This window comes from Xenopus tropicalis, chromosome 8 (genome assembly GCF_000004195.4).
Source record: "Xenopus tropicalis strain Nigerian chromosome 8, UCB_Xtro_10.0, whole genome shotgun sequence".
Lineage (NCBI taxonomy): Eukaryota > Metazoa > Chordata > Amphibia > Anura > Pipidae > Xenopus > Xenopus tropicalis.
The window spans coordinates 125,160,358-125,182,037 of record NC_030684.2 but is presented as its reverse complement, the minus strand read 5'-3'; the positions used below and the strand labels follow the sequence as shown (position 1 = coordinate 125,182,037).

The 21,680-nt window shown below is 36.0% G+C and overlaps 3 protein-coding genes across 3 annotated transcripts; all 3 read right to left on the bottom strand.

The window, feature by feature from the left end:
• Positions 1-1,996: 1,996 nt before the first annotated feature.
• Positions 1,997-2,944, bottom strand: LOC101734010 (olfactory receptor 6N2-like). Its single transcript, XM_004917501.2, has one exon. The coding sequence runs from the start codon at positions 2,942-2,944 to the stop codon at positions 1,997-1,999; it is 948 nt and encodes a 315-aa protein (XP_004917558.2).
• A 5,464-nt stretch (positions 2,945-8,408) lies between these two features.
• LOC116406834 (olfactory receptor 6N2-like) lies at positions 8,409-9,356 on the bottom strand. The gene has a single exon (XM_031891790.1). The coding sequence runs from the start codon at positions 9,354-9,356 to the stop codon at positions 8,409-8,411; it is 948 nt and encodes a 315-aa protein (XP_031747650.1).
• An 11,195-nt stretch (positions 9,357-20,551) lies between these two features.
• Positions 20,552-21,616, bottom strand: LOC116406833 (olfactory receptor 24-like). The gene has a single exon (XM_031891789.1). It carries the CDS (start codon positions 21,614-21,616, stop codon positions 20,669-20,671), a length of 948 nt encoding a protein of 315 aa, XP_031747649.1. The 3' UTR covers positions 20,552-20,668.
• Between the last annotated feature and the right edge of the window lie 64 nt (positions 21,617-21,680).

Here is a 21,680-nt window from a genome sequence, read left to right as displayed (position 1 = left end):
TATAAAACTTCTACTACATTGTTACCCCAAAGCAAAATATTTTGCTCAAATTATATATCAGGAGTATTTTGTTGCCTTATTCCTCCTTTCTACTGCATATTTATGTGCTTTCAATAATAGCAGACACCACCTTTTTTTTAATAATGAGCACAGTTGATACCTTTTGTAAGTGGAATAAGACTCCTTCAATAGCCCTTTAGTGAAGCTAATCACCATTGGACGAATAAGGACAGTAGAGATAATGGGAGTGTGAGGCAGGGTGCACAGTTAAATAAGTGGGTGAAAACTACCATGTTTTTAAACTTTGGGCCAGATTCGGTTCAATGAGAAAAAGTTTTTTCATGGTTTATCACGTGAAATCTCATGGAAGAGATTGAGAAAAAACTTTTCTCCTAATCCAGTTCCATTTTTTCCCATAGATTTCAATATAGTTTTCACGTGATTAGGGCTTCCAGGACAAAGAGCTGGCTTCCAGGACAAAGAGCTGAGGGAAGAAGGGGATTAAACAATTGGTACATGTCCCATTGGGTAACACATTCAGTGAATAGCTGGGGTTGGAGCAGCATCCCGCCCAGCCATTGTAATCCAGAGAGTAGTGCGGCTCAGTTAAGGGGGTTAGGCTGGTCATGTGGAGTATGTTGTTGCAGTTTTCTTAGCAAGGGAGTGCTTACCAGAGTGGGGGTAGTAGTCCCCCATTCGGTGGAGTTTGATTGATTCATCCCTGAGTAACAGTCCCGGGAGGTAAGGGTTTGAGTGAGGCTCACCTGCTTCTACTTGCCCATCCGAGTGCAGCAGCACAGGGAGGGCTGGCTTGGCGGGGGCCTGTTTCCTTGGTGGAGTACATTGGGCAAGTATTCCGGTTGAGTAATGTTTGTGTTTTTTGGAACTGTCACTTTACGGTTACATGTTGGTTAAATTGTTAATAAAGCTGGGGCCTAGTTCAAATCTATCCAGGTCTCCTAGTGTCTTTATTTCTACTAGGTAAAGGGAAGGTCAAAGCAAGGTAAGGACAACCGGTGGCCTTGACCAGGTCAAAACTTTGAGATAAGTTTTTAGAATTTAATTGCATCTCAAATTGAATCTCGTCTTTGAGTTTTCGCATGATAACACTTTTTTTCAATGAATTAAATCTGGTCCTTTGTGTCCTGCCCATAGACCCAGGTCTTTACACTCCAGAAAGCACAACAGACACCCATGCCTCTCCCATGTATACATCACTATCTGCGCGTAGTAGCACTGTATTCATTAGGAGCAGGCCAGGGGGATATGCGGCTGTCCCCTTGGATGCCCCCTACGTTGCACATCATTCAGAGATAATCATTCAGAGGCAATGCCAACCATAATTAGTTTGGGTGAGACTATTATAATAATGAAAGCAAAGGTGTGATTGCTATTGGCAACTGTACTGGACCAATGTTAGCACTTATGTTGGTAAATAAGCCCCATGGAGTAATATAACAGCCCTTTGCCAATTAACAATCATATTAGGGCTACATAGAGGCTTAAGGCTTCAGTTCCCCAGGTAACTGAGGATTTGGTTATGACTTGGTTGTATTACTTTGGAGTTATTCACAAAAATAGCATGCATGCAAAATATGATTCTGTATTCAGGCTGATACTGTACCATTAGATGATGTCAAGGTGTTACAGTCACTTCTACCTTTTCAACTATTCCAACTATATTTAAAAAATGCTCAATATTTTCTTTTCATGCCACAGTCACACAGTCCCTAACCATCATCTCTAAGACCTTTCAACTTCTGCTTAACCTACCTTCATCTCCAACTCAATTTATCCTACTAAAGTACTGTTAAATAACCAGATAATATGTTTAAGGCTTCCTGGTAGGTTTTAGGGCTTCCTAGTGGTAAAAAAGACCTTGATATCAGGTTCTCTGGTGGGTCCTCACTGCCCCAGATCAACACTGGGAATAATTCAGACTATAGAACATCACTTTAAACATGATCATTTATCTTATACCTAAACATTTTATGAACTATTTCATTCTAAACATGTGTAGTTTTCCTTGAAAGATTCCCCTTATAGCTGACTTCATTTCATTGTTCCGTACACTATAAATAATGGGGTTTAGGAAAGGGGTGAATACGGTATAAACCAGGGAAAATAGCTTTTCATAGTTCACAGTCTGAGGTCCCTTTGGGCTGCCGTAAACACTGAAAGCAGTGCCGTAAATAAGAGCCACATCAATCAGATGAGAAGAACAAGTGGAGAAGGCCTTCATTCTCCCCGTGTTTGACTTTAACTTCATAATAGCCCATATAATATTTATATACATGATTAGGATAAGTATGAAATTAAACATGATTGCAAAACCAACAACACATCGATTAATGGCAATGGTGAATGAAATGTCTGTGCAAGCCAAGGCCAGTAATGGTGCTATGTCACAGAAATAATGATCTATAATATAAGATTGGCACATTGGAACCTTTATAGTCATTGTCAATGGAATGGTTGCAGCCAGAAAACCAAATGCCCAGCAGATAATGGCCAGAACTCTACACATTCTTTCATTCATGATAGTGGTGTATCTGAGAGGGTTACATATCGCCATGCAGCGATCAAAGGCCATTACAGCCAGTAGGGCACAGTCTGTCATGCCCAAACTATGAAACATATAGAGCTGAGCAAAGCACCACCCATAGGAAATTCTGTTGTCCTTGGTTAGTAAAAGAGACAAAAGCTTGGGGGCCGTAGTCATTGTGTACCACATCTCCAGGATAGAAAGGATGTTGATGAAGAAGTACATGGGTGACTGAAGATGAGCATGACACTGCACTGCCATAATAACTAAAATATTTATAGTCAGAGTGAGGAGTAACATACAAAGGAAGAAGACAAAGAGCAATATTCTTACATCATCAATGTCCGAGAAACCTTGAAGAATGAAGCCATTGAACTGAGTGTGATTCATCTCCTCCATGACTTCTTAATCAATTATTTTATGCATGGTAGGGCTGTGGGAAATCTTTTTAGATGTGAGAATATACATGCATGTCACATATCTAATCATTCTTTGTCCAGACCTTCTGTCTTCATGGCTGTAGAGAAATGGCAAAAACGATTTAACATATGCCCATTAAAATAGGGTTGCAAAAATATACCCCAGTGACCTGTATAAGGCCAAATACAATGACATCTTGGCAACAAGTTCATTTCTTGAGTCTAAGTGATGGCCCCCATGGAAGGTGGAAGTCTAGTCAGCCATCATTTAAAAAACTGCATATAGCAAAATTCTGAATGCTAGTGATTTACACAAAGAGTGGGATAATGTTGCACATAATTCTACTCCCATTTATGATACTGTGTAAAAATGGCAGACTTGGACATTCTGCTAATATCTAAATACACTATACTTATTCATGAGATAAACTATTTAGCTAAATCTATTCTATTGTGTCATTGGTAACCCCCAACATTGGCTATTCCAGACCACATCTCTAGATTAATTCTTAACCTGACCATACATGGTTGCTGGCTTGGAAAATTCCTGACTTATCAGCTTATATGTGGGGTCAAATATATTCCCACACCAAATATACTTGATAGGTACTCAATCTATTATGATAAAGAAATTGCCAAACTCCCTTAATAGCCATCCATTGGGCTATGGATGTACTCTTCTCTCAACATTGGCTATTCATCCTTGTTACATCAAGCAGGCCACATCTCTAGATGAATAACTCTTAATCTGACCATACATGAGAGTTGGCTTGGAAATTCCTGTCTGACTTATCAGCTCATATGTGGGGTCAAATATATACCCACACCAAATAAACTTGATAGATACTCAATCTATTATGATAAAGAAATTGCCAAACTCCCTTAATGGCCATCCATTGGGCCATAGATGTACTCTTCTCTCAACATTGGCTATTCATCCTTGTTATATCAAGCAGGCCACATCTCTAGATGAATAACTCTTAACCTGACCATACATGGTTGCTGGCTTGGAAATTCCTGACATATCAGCTTATATGTGGGGTCAAAAGATACTCAATCTATTATGATAAAGAAATTGCCAAACTCTCTTACTGGCCGTCCATTGGGTCATAGATGTACTCTTCTCTCAGGTGGTTTGGACATGGCTCTATGTCACTGAATAAGTGGCCCAGGGGGCAGTCAATCATATGAACCTGACTTGCACACCATTTTTTTTAGTCCAACACTGGTACAGTCTTGTTAGCTCATAAAGTTACAGATATATGAAACCATGGTCATTACAGTGCTGCCATAGTTCTATGGATACTACGTGGGCATCCCTCTTCACTGTTCTCGATTCCCCCTAAGACAGCCAGACACATAACTTGGGCATCAGCATCTTCAATGTCAATCACAGGTTACAAAATCCTTAAACCTCCTCACCCTGAAGATATTATAGGTACCCACCTTATGTCTTTATGTGTGCTGGGAAAACAAACCCTCCGCTGCAAGTGCTCTATTTATACCAAGTAGGTGTCTTTAGCTGCCATCGGTCTGTTACCAGGATCCCAAGGTTGCGAGTAAATTCTCAAGTCTCTTGATTGGCGGCACAAGGGTTTCCAAATCTGTTTCTCTGGGATGTCATTCCGGATTGTTTACATCATTAAATTTAATTTGATTTTGGCATTAACTAATTAACCCTCTGAGTCTTATTATATATCTGTAATATCTTTCTGTATTTCAGTTGTGGGATCTATGGCACGGTAACATATTCTGAAGCAAAACCTCTACAGAGCTGCAAACACTCCAGGGTCACAGTCCTTTAGGCCAATGGTATTTGGGACATATTTTCTGTCTGTATTTTTCCAAGCATCAGAGTAGCCCCTAAATCCAATAGTGACACCTGGCACAAAAATCTGTTGGTGGAGGATGCGCTCCATGTCACCTACAAGGTCCCACATAACAACAGATATTCTGGTTTTAAATTGTTTCTATTTTACCCCACCCAATAAATCTACATGTACTCCTGCACTACAAAGGACGTGTGTGACAATCCCATGTTTTAGGCAGTGTCAGTAGGGGCCTTGCTATTCTGTGACCAACCTAAAATGGAACCCAACTCCACCCCAACTATAAAGACACCCACCTCAGACCCTATAGCAGATACACAACCTTGCAATCTATCAGATACTTTCTGTTCATTATAGACAGCTCCTTACACCCAAAAAAACTTGTCATATTAAGGATCCCTGCACCCTTACGTACATAGTAAGCAATACACAGCAAAGCTCAAGGGCTGAATATATATATATTTATATGTATATTTGAACCAGTTCTTTGGTTAGTATAGTGCAATTTCATGTGCAAGATGGAATGGTTTTTTTTTTATCAGGATACAGGCTATTGGGGTGAGGGCTGCATAAATAAGCCAATGTGGTCATCACTCCAACAAGATTTTAAAAATCTGTGCAATTAATAGCTGGCCAATTTTCAACCAGACATCAGTCCCACTGGAGTGCCCCATACTCAGGCAGATAAGCTGCCAAATTAAACTGATGGAGCTGAAACAGCAGCTAAAATCTGCCCATGTATGGGTACAATGTATGGGTACCTTTAGAAAGCTTTGTATGGGGAAAAGGAAAATGGGAGCTTGATCTGAGGTTTTTGCATGCCAACAAATTTATCAGAATCCCTGCTAGTACTGTGAGGTATCGGCCAGATGTTCTAGGTATTCTTTCTAATAGCTGGTAGATAAGCCTCTCTAGTAGTGAAGGAAAAGGAAAAGGATTATGGATATAGTAGATTTGATTATTAGGAAAACAGGTAGGGAAATCTGTCATCCAGATCTCTACACATTATTCGGTGGGGCTGGGCATGGCCCCAGCTGTCTTTGTACATACTGGTTATAATGACAAAATTAATGGTAGATTAAATAGTGAGTTCAGGGATCTAGGATGTAAGATTAAGAAAAGGTCTTCCTATGTTATTTTATGTGAAGTTTTGCCTGTGCCATGTGCATCTTTGGAAAGATAGTAGGAGCTAAATGCTGGGTTAATGTTTTGTTTGGGATCCTAGAGCACTAGAATAATTTTTTCTTGGTTTACAATTTATATAGCCATAACAGATTGTACCTCACCTCAATGGAAGGGGGTCCACTGTACAATGGGAGAGAGTGACTAGGAGGCTGGAGGAGTGTTTAAAGTAGGCAAGTGGGAGGGAGTATCAGGAAGCTAGTGTAGATAGGGCTGTGGGATTAGAATAGGGGCAAAGAGGAGGAGTGAGGAGGGCACATACCTGTTAAGGAGAGGCCTTACCACTAGGCCAAGTTTTTATTAGTGAGGAGCGAAACTGGCCCATTTTGCTTTGCCCAAAAAAGGGTATTCCAGTAAGGAGCAAAATATATCAAAATTATTTTTTACATTTGTAAATAGAAGCAAGAAGGTTTGGGACTCTTAGTATCAGAGGGAGTTTTTTTTGTCTGTCTACACAACTAAGAAGCCAACTAATAAATGTTTCCTGTTTAATAGGAAAGCTTTTGGAGGGGTTTAAAAGGGATATGACACTGGAACACTTTACAAATGAATACTAAGGCTAGTGCCACAACAGGTAGAGGCTCAGCCCATTGAGAAACAGAGACCAAGGATCAGTCCTTCTCTCATAACTGCTGATGTGCACAGAGAGAGAGGATGAGCAGTAACCTAGACTCCAGGGTGGCAGTGGATGTGATCTGCTTAGATTTGGATTTTAGAGAGTACCATACAGACGGTTACTGAATAAATTAAGGAAATTGGCCTAGAATACAATATTTGTACTGGCTGAAGGATAGATTACAAGGATGGAACATTTTCTAATTGAACCAGGGTTGTTAGTGGAGTACCCCAGGGGTCTGTCCTTTTGTCTTTCCTTTTTCATTTGTTTATTATGTCTAGATTTTTGCTGATAATAGTAAATTGTACAAAACAATAAATTCAATGCAATTCAATTTTGCAAATTGGCAAATGAGGTTCAATATTGATAAATGCAAGTTTATGCACTTTAGTAGAAATAACATACATGCAAACTATACAATAAATGGAGAAGGAAAAAGCTAGTAAAGAGTTAATCTCAAGCTGCAGGCATACCTTCAGTTGTCTCAATAGTGCCCTTAAATCTCCCCATATTTCACCTGTTCAGATGATCAGAAGCCAAACAGGAAGAAAAAACACTGAGCTGTGTAAAGAAAATTCCCATAATGCCTCGCTCCTGCACAGACACCCAGACCAAGTGAACATGCTCTGTTAGTAGGACTATGAGTCAGCTTCCTGCTGATTGGCTCAGATCCACATTCCTAAGGGGGGGGGGTGAGTTCTTAGCATTCTTGAGGGAGGGGGGAGCAGGAAAGAGCAGAGAGCTGCGTGTGTCTGGCACAGGAATTACAGACACAACAAATCTTTTTTCAGAGAAGTCAGAGCAGTGTTTCTGTGAGTGCTTATGGCACATAGACCTTTCTGATAAAGCATCCTTAATTTTTACCTTTCCTTCTCCTTTAATGAAGAAGGATTTGGTGATTTTTGTGTAACTCTGTCAAGGATGGGATTGTCTTTTCTGGAGGAAAGGCACTTGTGAAGGGACATGATTACTCTTTACAAGTGCAATAGAGGACATTACAGACAGATAGTGGAGCAATTTGTTTCCCATAGAAAATATCAAAGAACAAGAGGTCACCCCTGAAACACAGAATTGTTAAAGTTGGACTTTCATTAGAAGCAGCCAAGGTGGTTTTTCCACGGTGGAGTCAGTGAGGTTGTGGAATGGCCTGCTTGGTGATGCTGTGATGGAAGATTCCATTAATGCCTTTAAGAATGACATAATATACAGGGCTATTTGTGATCTTGTGATCTACAGTAAGTTTTGTATAGTTGTCGGTATTTTATAGTTTACATATGTAAGTGCATGAATAGATCTGTATAAGTATGTGCATATATACATACACTGGGGTTCATTTAGAAGGGTTGAACTTTATGGACCTTTGTCTTTTTATAATCTAAATAAACTATGTAACCTATTATGTAACTGCAATCCTCCATTCCCCTCATTAACCAAAGCCTCCCTTCTCCACATCATATTCAACTCCATAGTGTCTGTTTAGGGCAATGGACACTGGACTGTACAACATACTACATACAATATAGGGAATGGGCTCTCCTGCTTTGCCATTCAAGTGGGTGGATTTTCTGCTTTGACACATACAGAATATACCATACCAACAGCTTGTGGCCCTTTGCAAGATTTTTCTGTACAGTGACTTTGGGCATAGCTCAACTTTGAGCCCCCAAAATGTCCTTTCTTCTCTTCTGTCCCTAGAAGCTTCTTACTTCTATCCATCCATGCTACAGATTTTAGCCATGCAGAAAGATTCAAATCATGAAACATTACTTTTAGTGTGTGAATATGTTTATACTATGCACAAAGATGAAACATTTTAGTCACTTTAACCTGAATATATCTAGCTTTCCTTTAATGATTCCTCTTAAAGCTATCTTCACTTCGTTGTTCCGTAAACTATAAATAAAGGGATTTAGAAAAGGGGTGAATACAGTGTAAACCAGGGAAAATAGCTTGTCATAGTTTACAATCTGGGATTTGTTTGGGCTGCCGTAAACACTAAAAGCAGTGCCGTAAATAAGAGCCACGACAATCAGATGAGAAGAACAAGTAGAGAAGGCCTTCATTCTCCCCGTGTTTGACTGTAACTTCATAATAGCCCATATAATATTTATATACATGACTAGTATAAACATGAAATTAAACATGGTTGCAAAACCAATGACACATCTATTGATGGTATTGGTGAATGAAATGTCTGCGCAAGCCAAGGCCAGTAAAGGTGCTAGGTCACAGAAATAATGATCTATAATATGAGCTCGGCACAGAGGAACCTTTATAGTCATTGTGAATGGAATGGTTGCAGCCAGAAAACCAAATGTCCAGCTGAGACTGGCCAGACATCTACACATTCTGTCATTCATGATTATGGTGTATCTCAGAGGGTTACATATCGCCATGCAACGATCAAAGGCCATTACAGCCAGTACAGCACACTCCGTCATGCCCAAACTATGGAACATATAGAGCTGAGCAAAGCACCACCCATAGGAAATACTATTGTCTTTGGTAAGTAAAAGAGACAAAAGCTTGGGGGCTGTAGTCATTGTGTACCACATCTCCAGGCCAGAAAGGACAGTGATGAAGAAGTACATGGGTGTGTGAAGACGAGCGTGACTTTGCACCACCATGATAACGACCATGTTTCCAGTCAGTGTGAGGAGGAACAAAGAAAGGAAGAAGACAAAGAGCAATATTCTTATATCTTCAATGTCCGAGAAACCTCGCAATATAAAGCTGCTGAATTGTGTGTGGTTCATCTCCTCCATGACTTTTTTAATCAAGTTATTTGTGCATTGTAGCACTATGTGAAATCTTTTTAGATGTAAACAGTATTCATGTATGTCCCATATCCAGGCATTTCAGCGATTTTTTTCTTCTGTCTTCATGACTATAGAGAAATGGCAATGAAGAATGAATCTGTGCCAAATTACAAAATTAAATAGGATTGCAAAAAAATAAAACTATCCATCAGGTTAAATGCTTTAACATCAGTGACCCATATCAAGCCAAAAATATAATGAATTGATTCATACTGGGGCAGCTTTATTAAGCTCCAGAAGAATAAGTAATGTGGTCTCACAAGTGTAATTATTGGGCTTTTACACTATGCTGCATTAGGTGACAATGTGAGTGATGGGCCCCATAGAAGAGCTATGTCCCATTGGCTGTTTACAATGTAAGATGCACTTCATATTGAAGTTTACAAAATAGCAATATTTTGCATGGTATTCATCACTTCATTTGCCCTGGGTGCTGGACATTTCTGACATCACTCCATTGTTATCTGATAGAGGTATCCACCATCACTTGGTAGGGTCTCCCTTAGGTCATAAAATGCTACAGATGAAATCATGGTCATAACAGTGCTGCTGTAGTTCCATATATATATATTACTTAGACGTCCACCTTGCCTGTGTTGGACTTCCCTTAGATGCCAACCCCAAAGCTTAGTGTCCAACAGCATTCCAGTATTTTCAGTGTCAGTCACAACCTAAAAAAATCCTTGAATCTCCCAGCCCATAAACAATTAGACATTATAGTTACTCACCTTTTGGTGCTGGAAAACAAAACCACCTCTGCAAGTGCTCTATTTATACCTGGGGGTCATTGACTGCTGTCAGTCTGTTACCAGAATTCCAAGGTAATGGGGGAAGGCTTTTATCCTGTCTTTTTATTAGTGGCCACACTGGGATGTCACTCCCATTGTTTACATCATTAAATTTAATTTGAGTTTGGCATTAACTAATTAAGCCTCTGTTATTGTTATTGTTGTATTGTTATTTATCAATGATACATTTCTCTTGTGGGATCAAAGGCACTATAACATATAAATATAATAAGTTATGGATAACACTGGGGTAGATCATATAGTAGGCAAAAGCAAACAAATGTTGTACAAGAAGCTGTACTTGGGTAAAGGGGCAGAATTTAAGATGACAGGACCCCTTGTATGTAGGGCTAGGGCTGTATCATAGGAGAGGAACATTACCTGAGGATCTGAGGATGTATGTTCAACCTATGGTCCTTTAGATGTTGTTGAGTTCCACAACTTCTACGATCCCCTCCAACAGTCTATACACAAGGGAAGAGAGTTGGCATTACCCAGGTACCACTCAGTACCAGTTAGAACGTGATAAATGACATAAGTAATAACTTGCACCAGTGGAGTTACCAGTAGAAGCCAGTCAGGATTTAGTTATGGTTGTTATGGGCAACTGCATTTGTGCACTTTAGAATCTATGTTAGAAAATCAGCCTAGCTCTCTCTAACCTAACAAAATAAAATACATGATGGTTTAGCATGACGCTTGCTCTAGCTTTATTTAATGCTACAAACAGTGCAAAATTGTAAAAGTTTATTACTGAGAAAATGCTTCTCCAGAAGTGATCAACACCACCCTCTAACTAACCCCCCTAAGATATGCCCAAAGCAGAACCTCTGTAGGGCAGGAGGAACACTGAAAGAAAGAAGACAAAGAACAATCTTCTTACATGATCAATGTCCAAGAAACCTGTATAAGTATGCCATTGAACTGTGTGGGGTTCATCTCCCCATGACTTGTTTTTTAATCAATATTTTCTGTGAGAACTTTTCAAATGCAGACAGTCTTTGTCTAATTCTTTTATCTTCATGGCTGTAGGGACATTACAAGAAAGATTTAACATGGGCCATATCACATTGTTAATGGAGAGCTAAAGCTTAACTGAAGAAGAATCTGATTCGCGAAACAGAGGAAAATTTGTGTAGTGGTGAAAATGTCATGAGTCAAAAAATTTTTCCCGAGAGACATGACGCACGTCTCTTTTTTTTGACACAGGAGACAATTTGATTTTTTGCACAGCAAATTTTTCAGCTCTGACTTTTGTCGTGTGGTGGAAAATACGCCAGTGGCGAAACGTGGAAATTTACCACAAATCCACGTCTGCCAAAAAATTTTGCCCTTCACTATTTAGTAGGGAAAATTTGTGCCCCCAAAGATGCCCCCAGTAGCCCCCTATCTTCTTTCCTGCTGATTCCCTACACATCCTCTGTGCTGCTGGCACTTACCTGAGCTTAGGGTCCGACTCACTATTTACTGTATATATACACTATAACTGTCACACTATACTGTATATATACACTATAACTGTCACACTATACTGTATATATAGAATATAAATGGCACACTATACTGTATATATAGAATATAAATGGCACACTATACTGTATATATAGAATATAAATGTCACGCTATCCTGTATATATAGAATATAAATGTCACACTATACTGTATATATACAATATAAATGGCACACTATACTGTATATATACACTATAACTGTCACACTATACTGTATATATACACTATAACTGTCACACTATACTGTATATATAGAATATAAATGTCACACTATACTGTATATATAGAATATAAATGGCACACTATACTGTATATATAGAATATAAATGTCACGCTATCCTGTATATATAGAATATAAATGTCACACTATACTGTATATATACAATATAAATGGCACACTATACTGTATATATAGAATATAAATGGCACACTATACTGTATATATAGAATATAAATGTCACGCTATCCTGTATATATAGAATATAAATGTCACACTATACTGTATATATACAATATAAATGGCACACTATACTGTATATATAGAATATAAATGGCACACTATACTGTATATATAGAATATAAATGTCACGCTATCCTGTATATATAGAATATAAATGTCACACTATACTGTATATATACAATATAAATGGCACACTATACTGTATATATAGAATATAAATGGCACACTATACTGTATATATAGAATATAAATGTCACACTATCCTGTATATATAGAATATAAATGGCACACTATACTGTATATATAGAATATAAATGGCACACTATACTGTATATATAGAATATAAATGTCACACTATACTGTATATATATACAATATAAATGGCACACTATACTGTATATATAGAATATAAATGGCACACTATACTGTATATATACAATATAAATGGCACACTATACTGTGTATATAGAATATAAATGGCACACTATACTGTATATATAGAATATAAATGTCACACTATACTGTATATATAGAATATAAATGTCACACTATACTGTATATATAGAATATAAATGGCACACTATACTGTATATATAGAATATAAATGTCACACTATACTGTATATATAGAATATAAATGTCACACTATACTGTATATATAGAATATAAATGTCACACTATACTGTATATATACAATATAAATGGCACACTATACTGTATATATAGAATATAAATGGCACACTATACTGTATATATACAATATAAATGGCACACTATACTGTATATATAGAATATAAATGGCACACTATACTGTGTATATAGAATATAAATGGCACACTATACTGTATATATAGAATATAAATGGCACACTATACTGTATATATAGAATATAAATGGCACACTATACTGTATATATAGAATATAAATGGCACACTATACTGTATATTTAGAATATAAATGGCACACTATACTGTATATATACAATATAAATGTCACACTATCCTGTATATATAGAATATAAATGGCACACTATACTGTATATATAGAATATAAATGGCACACTATACTGTATATATAGAATATAAATGTCACACTATACTGTATATATACAATATAAATGGCACACTATACTGTATATATAGAATATAAATGGCACACTATACTGTATATATACAATATAAATGGCACACTATACTGTATATATAGAATATAAATGGCACACTATACTGTATATATACAATATAAATGGCACACTATACTGTGTATATAGAATATAAATGGCACACTATACTGTATATATAGAATATAAATGGCACACTATACTGTGTATATAGAATATAAATGGCACACTATACTGTATATATAGAATATAAATGGCACACTGTACTGTATATATAGAATATAAATGGCACACTATACTGTATATATAGAATATAAATGGCACACTATACTGTATATATAGAATATAAATGTCACACTATACTGTATATATACAATATAAATGGCACACTATACTGTATATATAGAATATAAATGGCACACTATACTGTATATATACAATATAAATGGCACACTATACTGTGTATATAGAATATAAATGGCACACTATACTGTATATATAGAATATAAATGGCACACTATACTGTGTATATAGAATATAAATGGCACACTATACTGTATATATAGAATATAAATGGCACACTATACTGTATATATACAATATAAATGGCACACTATACTGTATATATAGAATATAAATGGCACACTATACTGTATATATACAATATAAATGGCACACTATACTGTGTATATAGAATATAAATGGCACACTATACTGTATATATAGAATATAAATGGCACACTATACTGTGTATATAGAATATAAATGGCACACTATACTGTATATATAGAATATAAATGGCACACTGTACTGTATATATAGAATATAAATGGCACACTATACTGTATATATAGAATATAAATGGCACACTATACTGTATATATAGAATATAAATGTCACACTATACTGTATATACACAATATAAATGGCACACTATACTGTGTATATAGAATATAAATGGCACACTATACTGTATATATAGAATATAAATGGCACATTATACTGTGTATATAGAATATAAATGGCACACTATACTGTATATATACAATATAAATGGCACACTATACTGTATATATAGAATATAAATGGCACACTATACTGTATATATAGAATATAAATGGCACACTATACTGTATATATACAATATAAATGGCACACTATACTGTATATATAGAATATAAATGGCACACTATACTGTGTATATAGAATATAAATGGCACACTATACTGTATATATAGAATATAAATGGCACACTATACTGTATATATAGAATATAAATGGCACACTATACTGTATATATAGAATATAAATGGCACACTATACTGTATATTTAGAATATAAATGGCACACTATACTGTATATATACAATATAAATGTCACACTATCCTGTATATATAGAATATAAATGGCACACTATACTGTATATATAGAATATAAATGGCACACTATACTGTATATATAGAATATAAATGTCACACTATACTGTATATATACAATATAAATGGCACACTATACTGTATATATAGAATATAAATGGCACACTATACTGTATATATACAATATAAATGGCACACTATACTGTGTATATAGAATATAAATGGCACACTATACTGTATATATAGAATATAAATGGCACACTATACTGTGTATATAGAATATAAATGGCACACTATACTGTATATATAGAATATAAATGGCACACTGTACTGTATATATAGAATATAAATGGCACACTATACTGTATATATAGAATATAAATGGCACACTATACTGTATATATAGAATATAAATGTCACACTATACTGTATATATACAATATAAATGGCACACTATACTGTATATATACAATATAAATGGCACACTATACTGTGTATATAGAATATAAATGGCACATTATACTGTGTATATAGAATATAAATGGCACACTATACTGTATATATAGAATATAAATGGCACACTATACTGTATATATAGAATATAAATGGCACACTATACTGTATATATAGAATATAAATGGCACACTATACTGTATATATACAATATAAATGTCACACTATCCTGTATATATAGAATATAAATGGCACACTATACTGTATATATAGAATATAAATGGCACACTATACTGTATATATAGAATATAAATGTCACACTATACTGTATATATACAATATAAATGGCACACTATACTGTATATATAGAATATAAATGGCACACTATACTGTATATATACAATATAAATGGCACACTATACTGTATATATAGAATATAAATGGCACACTATACTGTATATATACAATATAAATGGCACACTATACTGTGTATATAGAATATAAATGGCACACTATACTGTATATATAGAATATAAATGGCACACTATACTGTATATATACAATATAAATGGCACACTATACTGTATATATAGAATATAAATGGCACACTATACTGTATATATACAATATAAATGGCACACTATACTGTATATATAGAATATAAATGGCACACTATACTGTATATATAGAATATAAATGGCACATTATACTGTGTATATAGAATATAAATGGCACACTATACTGTATATATAGAATATAAATGGCACACTATACTGTATATATAGAATATAAATGGCACACTATACTGTATATATAGAATATAAATGGCACACTATACTGTATATTTAGAATATAAATGGCACACTATACTGTATATATAGAATATAAATGTCACACTATACTGTATATATACAATATAAATGTCACACTATCCTGTATATATATAATATAAATGGCACACTATACTGTATATATAGAATATAAATGGCACACTATACTGTATATATAGAATATAAATGTCACACTATACTGTATATATACAATATAAATGGCACACTATACTGTATATATAGAATATAAATGGCACACTATACTGTATATATACAATATAAATGGCACACTATACTGTGTATATAGAATATAAATGGCACACTATACTGTATATATACAATATAAATGGCACACTATACTGTATATATAGAATATAAATGGCACACTATACTGTATATATACAATATAAATGGCACACTATACTGTATATATAGAATATAAATGGCACACTATACTGTATATATAGAATATAAATGGCACACTATACTGTATATATAGAATATAAATGGCACACTATACTGTATATATACAATATAAATGGCACACTATACTGTATATATAGAATATAAATGGCACACTATACTGTATATATAGAATATAAATGGCACACTATACTGTATATATAGAATATAAATGTCACACTATACTGTATATATACAATATAAATGGCACACTATACTGTATATATAGAATATAAATGGCACACTATACTGTATATATAGAATATAAATGTCACACTATACTGTATATATACAATATAAATGGCACACTATACTGTATATATACAATATAAATGGCACACTATACTGTATATATAGAATATAAATGGCACACTATACTGTATATATAGAATATAAATGTCACACTATACTGTATATATACAATATAAATGGCACACTATACTGTATATATAGAATATAAATGGCACACTATACTGTATATATAGAATATAAATGGCACACTATACTGTATATATAGAATATAAATGGCACACTATACTGTATATATAGAATATAAATGGCACACTATACTGTATATATAGAATATAAATGTCACGCTATCCTGTATATATAGAATATAAATGTCACACTATACTGTATATATACAATATAAATGTCATAATATAAGGCTTATTAGTAATAAATACAGATACATACTACATGGCAGCTCTAAAACAAGTAAACTAGCATCAGAATTTAATAATCCCTGTAGCATCAGTTTATATGACAAACCTCATTTTCTGCTTGATAATTTGTGACGACCCCTAAGCTTCGCTTCCCAACAGCTGCTCCGACTGAGCATGTGTAGCGTCACTGACACTCTAAACAGAATCCAAAATGAGAAGCTCCTGTGACAAGTTTGAAGGCCTGATTTATTGCTTCTATAGAGATGCTATACCTTTAGGCTGGTGCAAAAAGTTCAGTATATACAATATGGTATTTCTAGCCATTTTTGTTTTTAGGGTTTAGTTCTTATTTATAATAGAGGTGCAAAATTACAATTGTCCATGAAATAAAACCCTTTAACATCAATGACCTGCATTACTTACACTACTGAGGCAGAAGAATTAGAAGAGTGTGGTCTCACAAGTGTAAATATTGGGCTAATATACTATGCTGCATGAGAGAACAAGTGAATTCCTTCGACCAAAGTGATGGACCCCATTTTCGAGGCAGGTAGAATGCAAACATACCATTGGCCATTTAAAATGTACAAACTGTTGCATATTGGAGTTGGAAAAATAGCTGTATTTTCAGTGGTAATCACCACTTCATTTCTACTAGGTGATGCACAAAGACATCATTTTGCATTGGTTCTACTCCCAATTAGAATATTGTCTAAAATGACTGACTTGGCCATTCTCCTAATATCTAAATAAAGTTTAGCTCACGTGTTATTGAAATGCCCTAATTCAATTTCAAAATTCCACTTGATTTCATTCGAGATGAACCATTTAGCTGAACCTCATCCATTGTGTCATGACTAACCTGGCTATTCATCCGTATTACAGCAATTCAATCACATTTATAGAAGACTGATTCTTTAGCTAACCATACATGGTTGGTTGCTTGGAAATTCCTGACGTTAGTTCATCAGCACATATACGAAGTAAAAATTATGCCCACACCATGATATCTAATAGGTACTTGATTAAGTATCAATCAGGAGGTTTGGAAACGCCTATCAGTGTTGGACTGGCCCACCAGGATACCAGGAAAACTCCCGGTGGGCCCAGGGTACAGTGGGCCCTCCTGCTCCTGACCATTTGGGTTACTTCATGGTCATTACCTTATTCTGAATTGGAACAAAGAGGAGAAATAGATGGAAGAATAGATGCTGGCATGTAAATAAAAGAGACTATAAGAATAAAGAGATTGAGTAAGGAAAGGAGGAAAAGAGTTTGTAGACTATTGGTCTATGGTTTCTGGTGGGCCCCTGGGGTCTCAGTCCGACACTGATGCCTATAATGGTAGGAGAGCATTGGGCCATGGATATAGTCTTCCTCTAACTAGTAGATGTAGTCTTCATCCAACAATTGGATCCTGCTGATCCCCCCCCATCCTTTGTAGTCCAATACTTAGTATGGCCTCCCTTAAGAGTCAACTTGTTTCTGTCTATCTATCTATCTATCTATCTATCTATCTATTATCTATCTATCTATCTATCTATCTATCTATTGAGAAGAGGAAGGGCACATTGTGAATGTGGCCACATTGCCATTGTAGATGTAAAAAAGTTTTGAGAATGGGCTACCTGAAATCAGTTACCCCAGCTGGTATACCTTAGTGCAGGGGTCCCCAACCTTTCTTACTCGTAAGTCACAGTCAAATGTAAAAAGACTTGGGGAGCAACACAAGCACCATAAAAGCCCATGGAGGTGCCAAATAAGGGCTGTGATTGGCTATTAGGCAGCCTCTATGCACCCTATCAACTTACAGGGGGCTTTATTTGGTAGGAAATCTTGTTTTTATTCAACCAAAACTTGCCCCCAAGTCAGGAATTCAAAAATAACTCCCTGGTTTGGGGGCACTGAGAGCAACATCCAAGGGGTTGGGGAGCAACATGTTGCCCCAGAGCCACTGGTTGGGGATCACTGTCTCAGACCCAGTCAGATTGGGTTTAACTTGCAGCAACATCCGGTAGGGCATGTGTTACAAGGCACTCTTCTCTCTCAGGCTTCTCTTTACTGTTATAAGAAGGGTTACACTGTATCATTCCCATAAAACAGATAGTAGTAGTAGTTCTTTAAAACAATTCTCTATAAAGCTGTTATTTAATTACATGACATATAGGAATAAAAACATCTATGCAATGAAACAGACTCACTTTTATCTACTTAAGGTTTTATTATTATAAAGTGATTTGACAAAGCTCAATGAACATTTCAAGGGAACATGTAATGTTACACGGGATGACACAAGGACACAGATACACATGTATACAGTATGCTAGTTGATCCAGGGACTGGTCCGATTGCCATCTTGGAGTCAGGAAGGATTTTTTTCCCCTCTGCGGCAAATTAGAGAGGCTTCAGATGGGGTTTTTTTGCCTTCCTCTGGATCAACTATCAGTTAGGCAGGTTATATATAGGCATTATGGTTGAACGTGATGGACATATGTTTTTTTTCAATCTAGCTTACTATGTTACTATGTATACAGTGTTCGTCCCCCCACACACAAAAAATAACAATAAGATTTTTCTGTTAATTACCCTGCAATCTCTATGAGTTACTATTCGCCCAAGAAAAGCACACTGGTGCCCGTAAACCAATATGTGATAAAAGGTTGGCCCATTTCACAGGTGGTGGTGGCGCTTGGTAAAAGATCTCTATCACTATAAACTCAAAAAAATTAACTGATGCAAAGTTACTCATAGTAGTCCTTGGAGCACTCCCGCATTTTGCATTAATATTCTATTTTAGGTTGAGTGTCTCAATGAAGTGCAAGGTAGGGGATGGGAGGATGCCTATGATTACAGTGTTGCCAAACATACACAGTGCTCTGTTTATTGGTGTGACTGCACCTCTCCGCTTTCTACAAAAGAACACAGAGACCTAAAGCAATTTATTAAAGCAGGGAGGCAGTGTTAATTGTCCACAAATGGAGGATTGTGTCTGTTTTTTGAGCATTGCAATTGCTCATAATGAGTCTAAAAATGCTGTTAGCAGAGAACACTAAAATAGAGCATAAATGTACATTAAAAAGGAACTTAGAGAAGCTTACATTAATTCATTATTTTTTATTTAGACAAAGCCTTTCTTTCTAATAGCATTAATACATAGTTGTGTGTTGGGGAGCCACACAAGCATGAAAAAGGGGATGCCAAATAAGGACTGTGATTGGCTATTTGATAGCCCCATGTGGACTGCTGGCCTGCAGGAGACTCTGCTTGAAGTAAAACTGTGTCTATGTGCTTCTAAAGCTTGCCTCCAAGCCAGAAATGTAGTAATGGGCACCTACTTTGAGGCCACTGGGAGCAACATCAATGGAGGGGTTTGAGCAACATGTTACTCACGAGCCACTGGTTGGGGATCACTGATGTAAAGCATCAAGAAGATTGGTCAAACTTGCTGGAAAATCCACTATTTTGACATCCATTAAGAATTTCCCTTCAACACATGCATGCAACTCTTTTCTACGGATGCTATGAAGGTCGTGGGCAATGGATAGAACATTACTTTATTCATACATTTTGTTGCTCTGCCCAGACTTTCATGGTTACACAAACCTGACGTTTACCCATTTTCTTTGTACAATTCCCTTTAAAGCTATCTTTATATCATTGTTCCTTAAACTGAAAATGATAGGATTTAGTAGTGGGGCCAGTACAGTATAAACCAGGGAAAATAGCTTGTCATAATTCACATACTCAGGTCCTTTAGGGCTGCCATAAACAGCAAAGGTGGTGCTATAAATCATCAGTACGACAGTCAGATGAGAAGAACAAGTGGAGAAGGCCTTCTTTTTCCTTGTGTTGGACCCTAATTTCACAATAGAAACTATAATATTTAGATACATGACTAGGATAAATGTGAAATTGAACATAATAGCAAATCCAATGACACTTCTGTTAATCATAACAGTGACTGAAATGTCTGTGCAAGCCAAGGCCAGTAGAGGACCCAGGTCACAGTAGTAATGGTCTAATAGATAAGGCCCACATAGAGGGACCTTTATGGTCAATGTGGTGGGAATGGTTGCAACCAGGAACCCAAATACCCAACAGAGAATGGCCAGAAGCGAACACATTCTTTCATTCATGATAGAGATGTATCTCAGTGGGTTACATATTGCCATGAAACGGTCAAATGCCATAATAGCCAACATAGTTCCCTCTGTAATGCCCAAACTGTGGAACATATAGAGCTGGGCAAAGCACCACCCATAGGAAATTCTGTTGTCCTTGGTTAGTAATATAGATAAAAGCTTGGGACCGGTGATCATTAAGTACAAGAATTCCAGGACAGAAAGGACGGTGATGAAAAAATACATGGGGGTATGAAGACCATTGCGACACTGAACTGCCACAATAATGAGCATATTTCCAATTAGAGACAGGAGAAACATAGAAAGGAAGAACATAAAGAGCAATATTCTTACATCCTCAATGTCCGAGAAACCCAGCAATATGAAGCCACTGAATTGCGTGTGGTTCATCTCTCCCATGTTATTTATGATTAAGTATTTAATACTATCATATCCAGGCTTTGCTCATGATCTTTGTCAACAT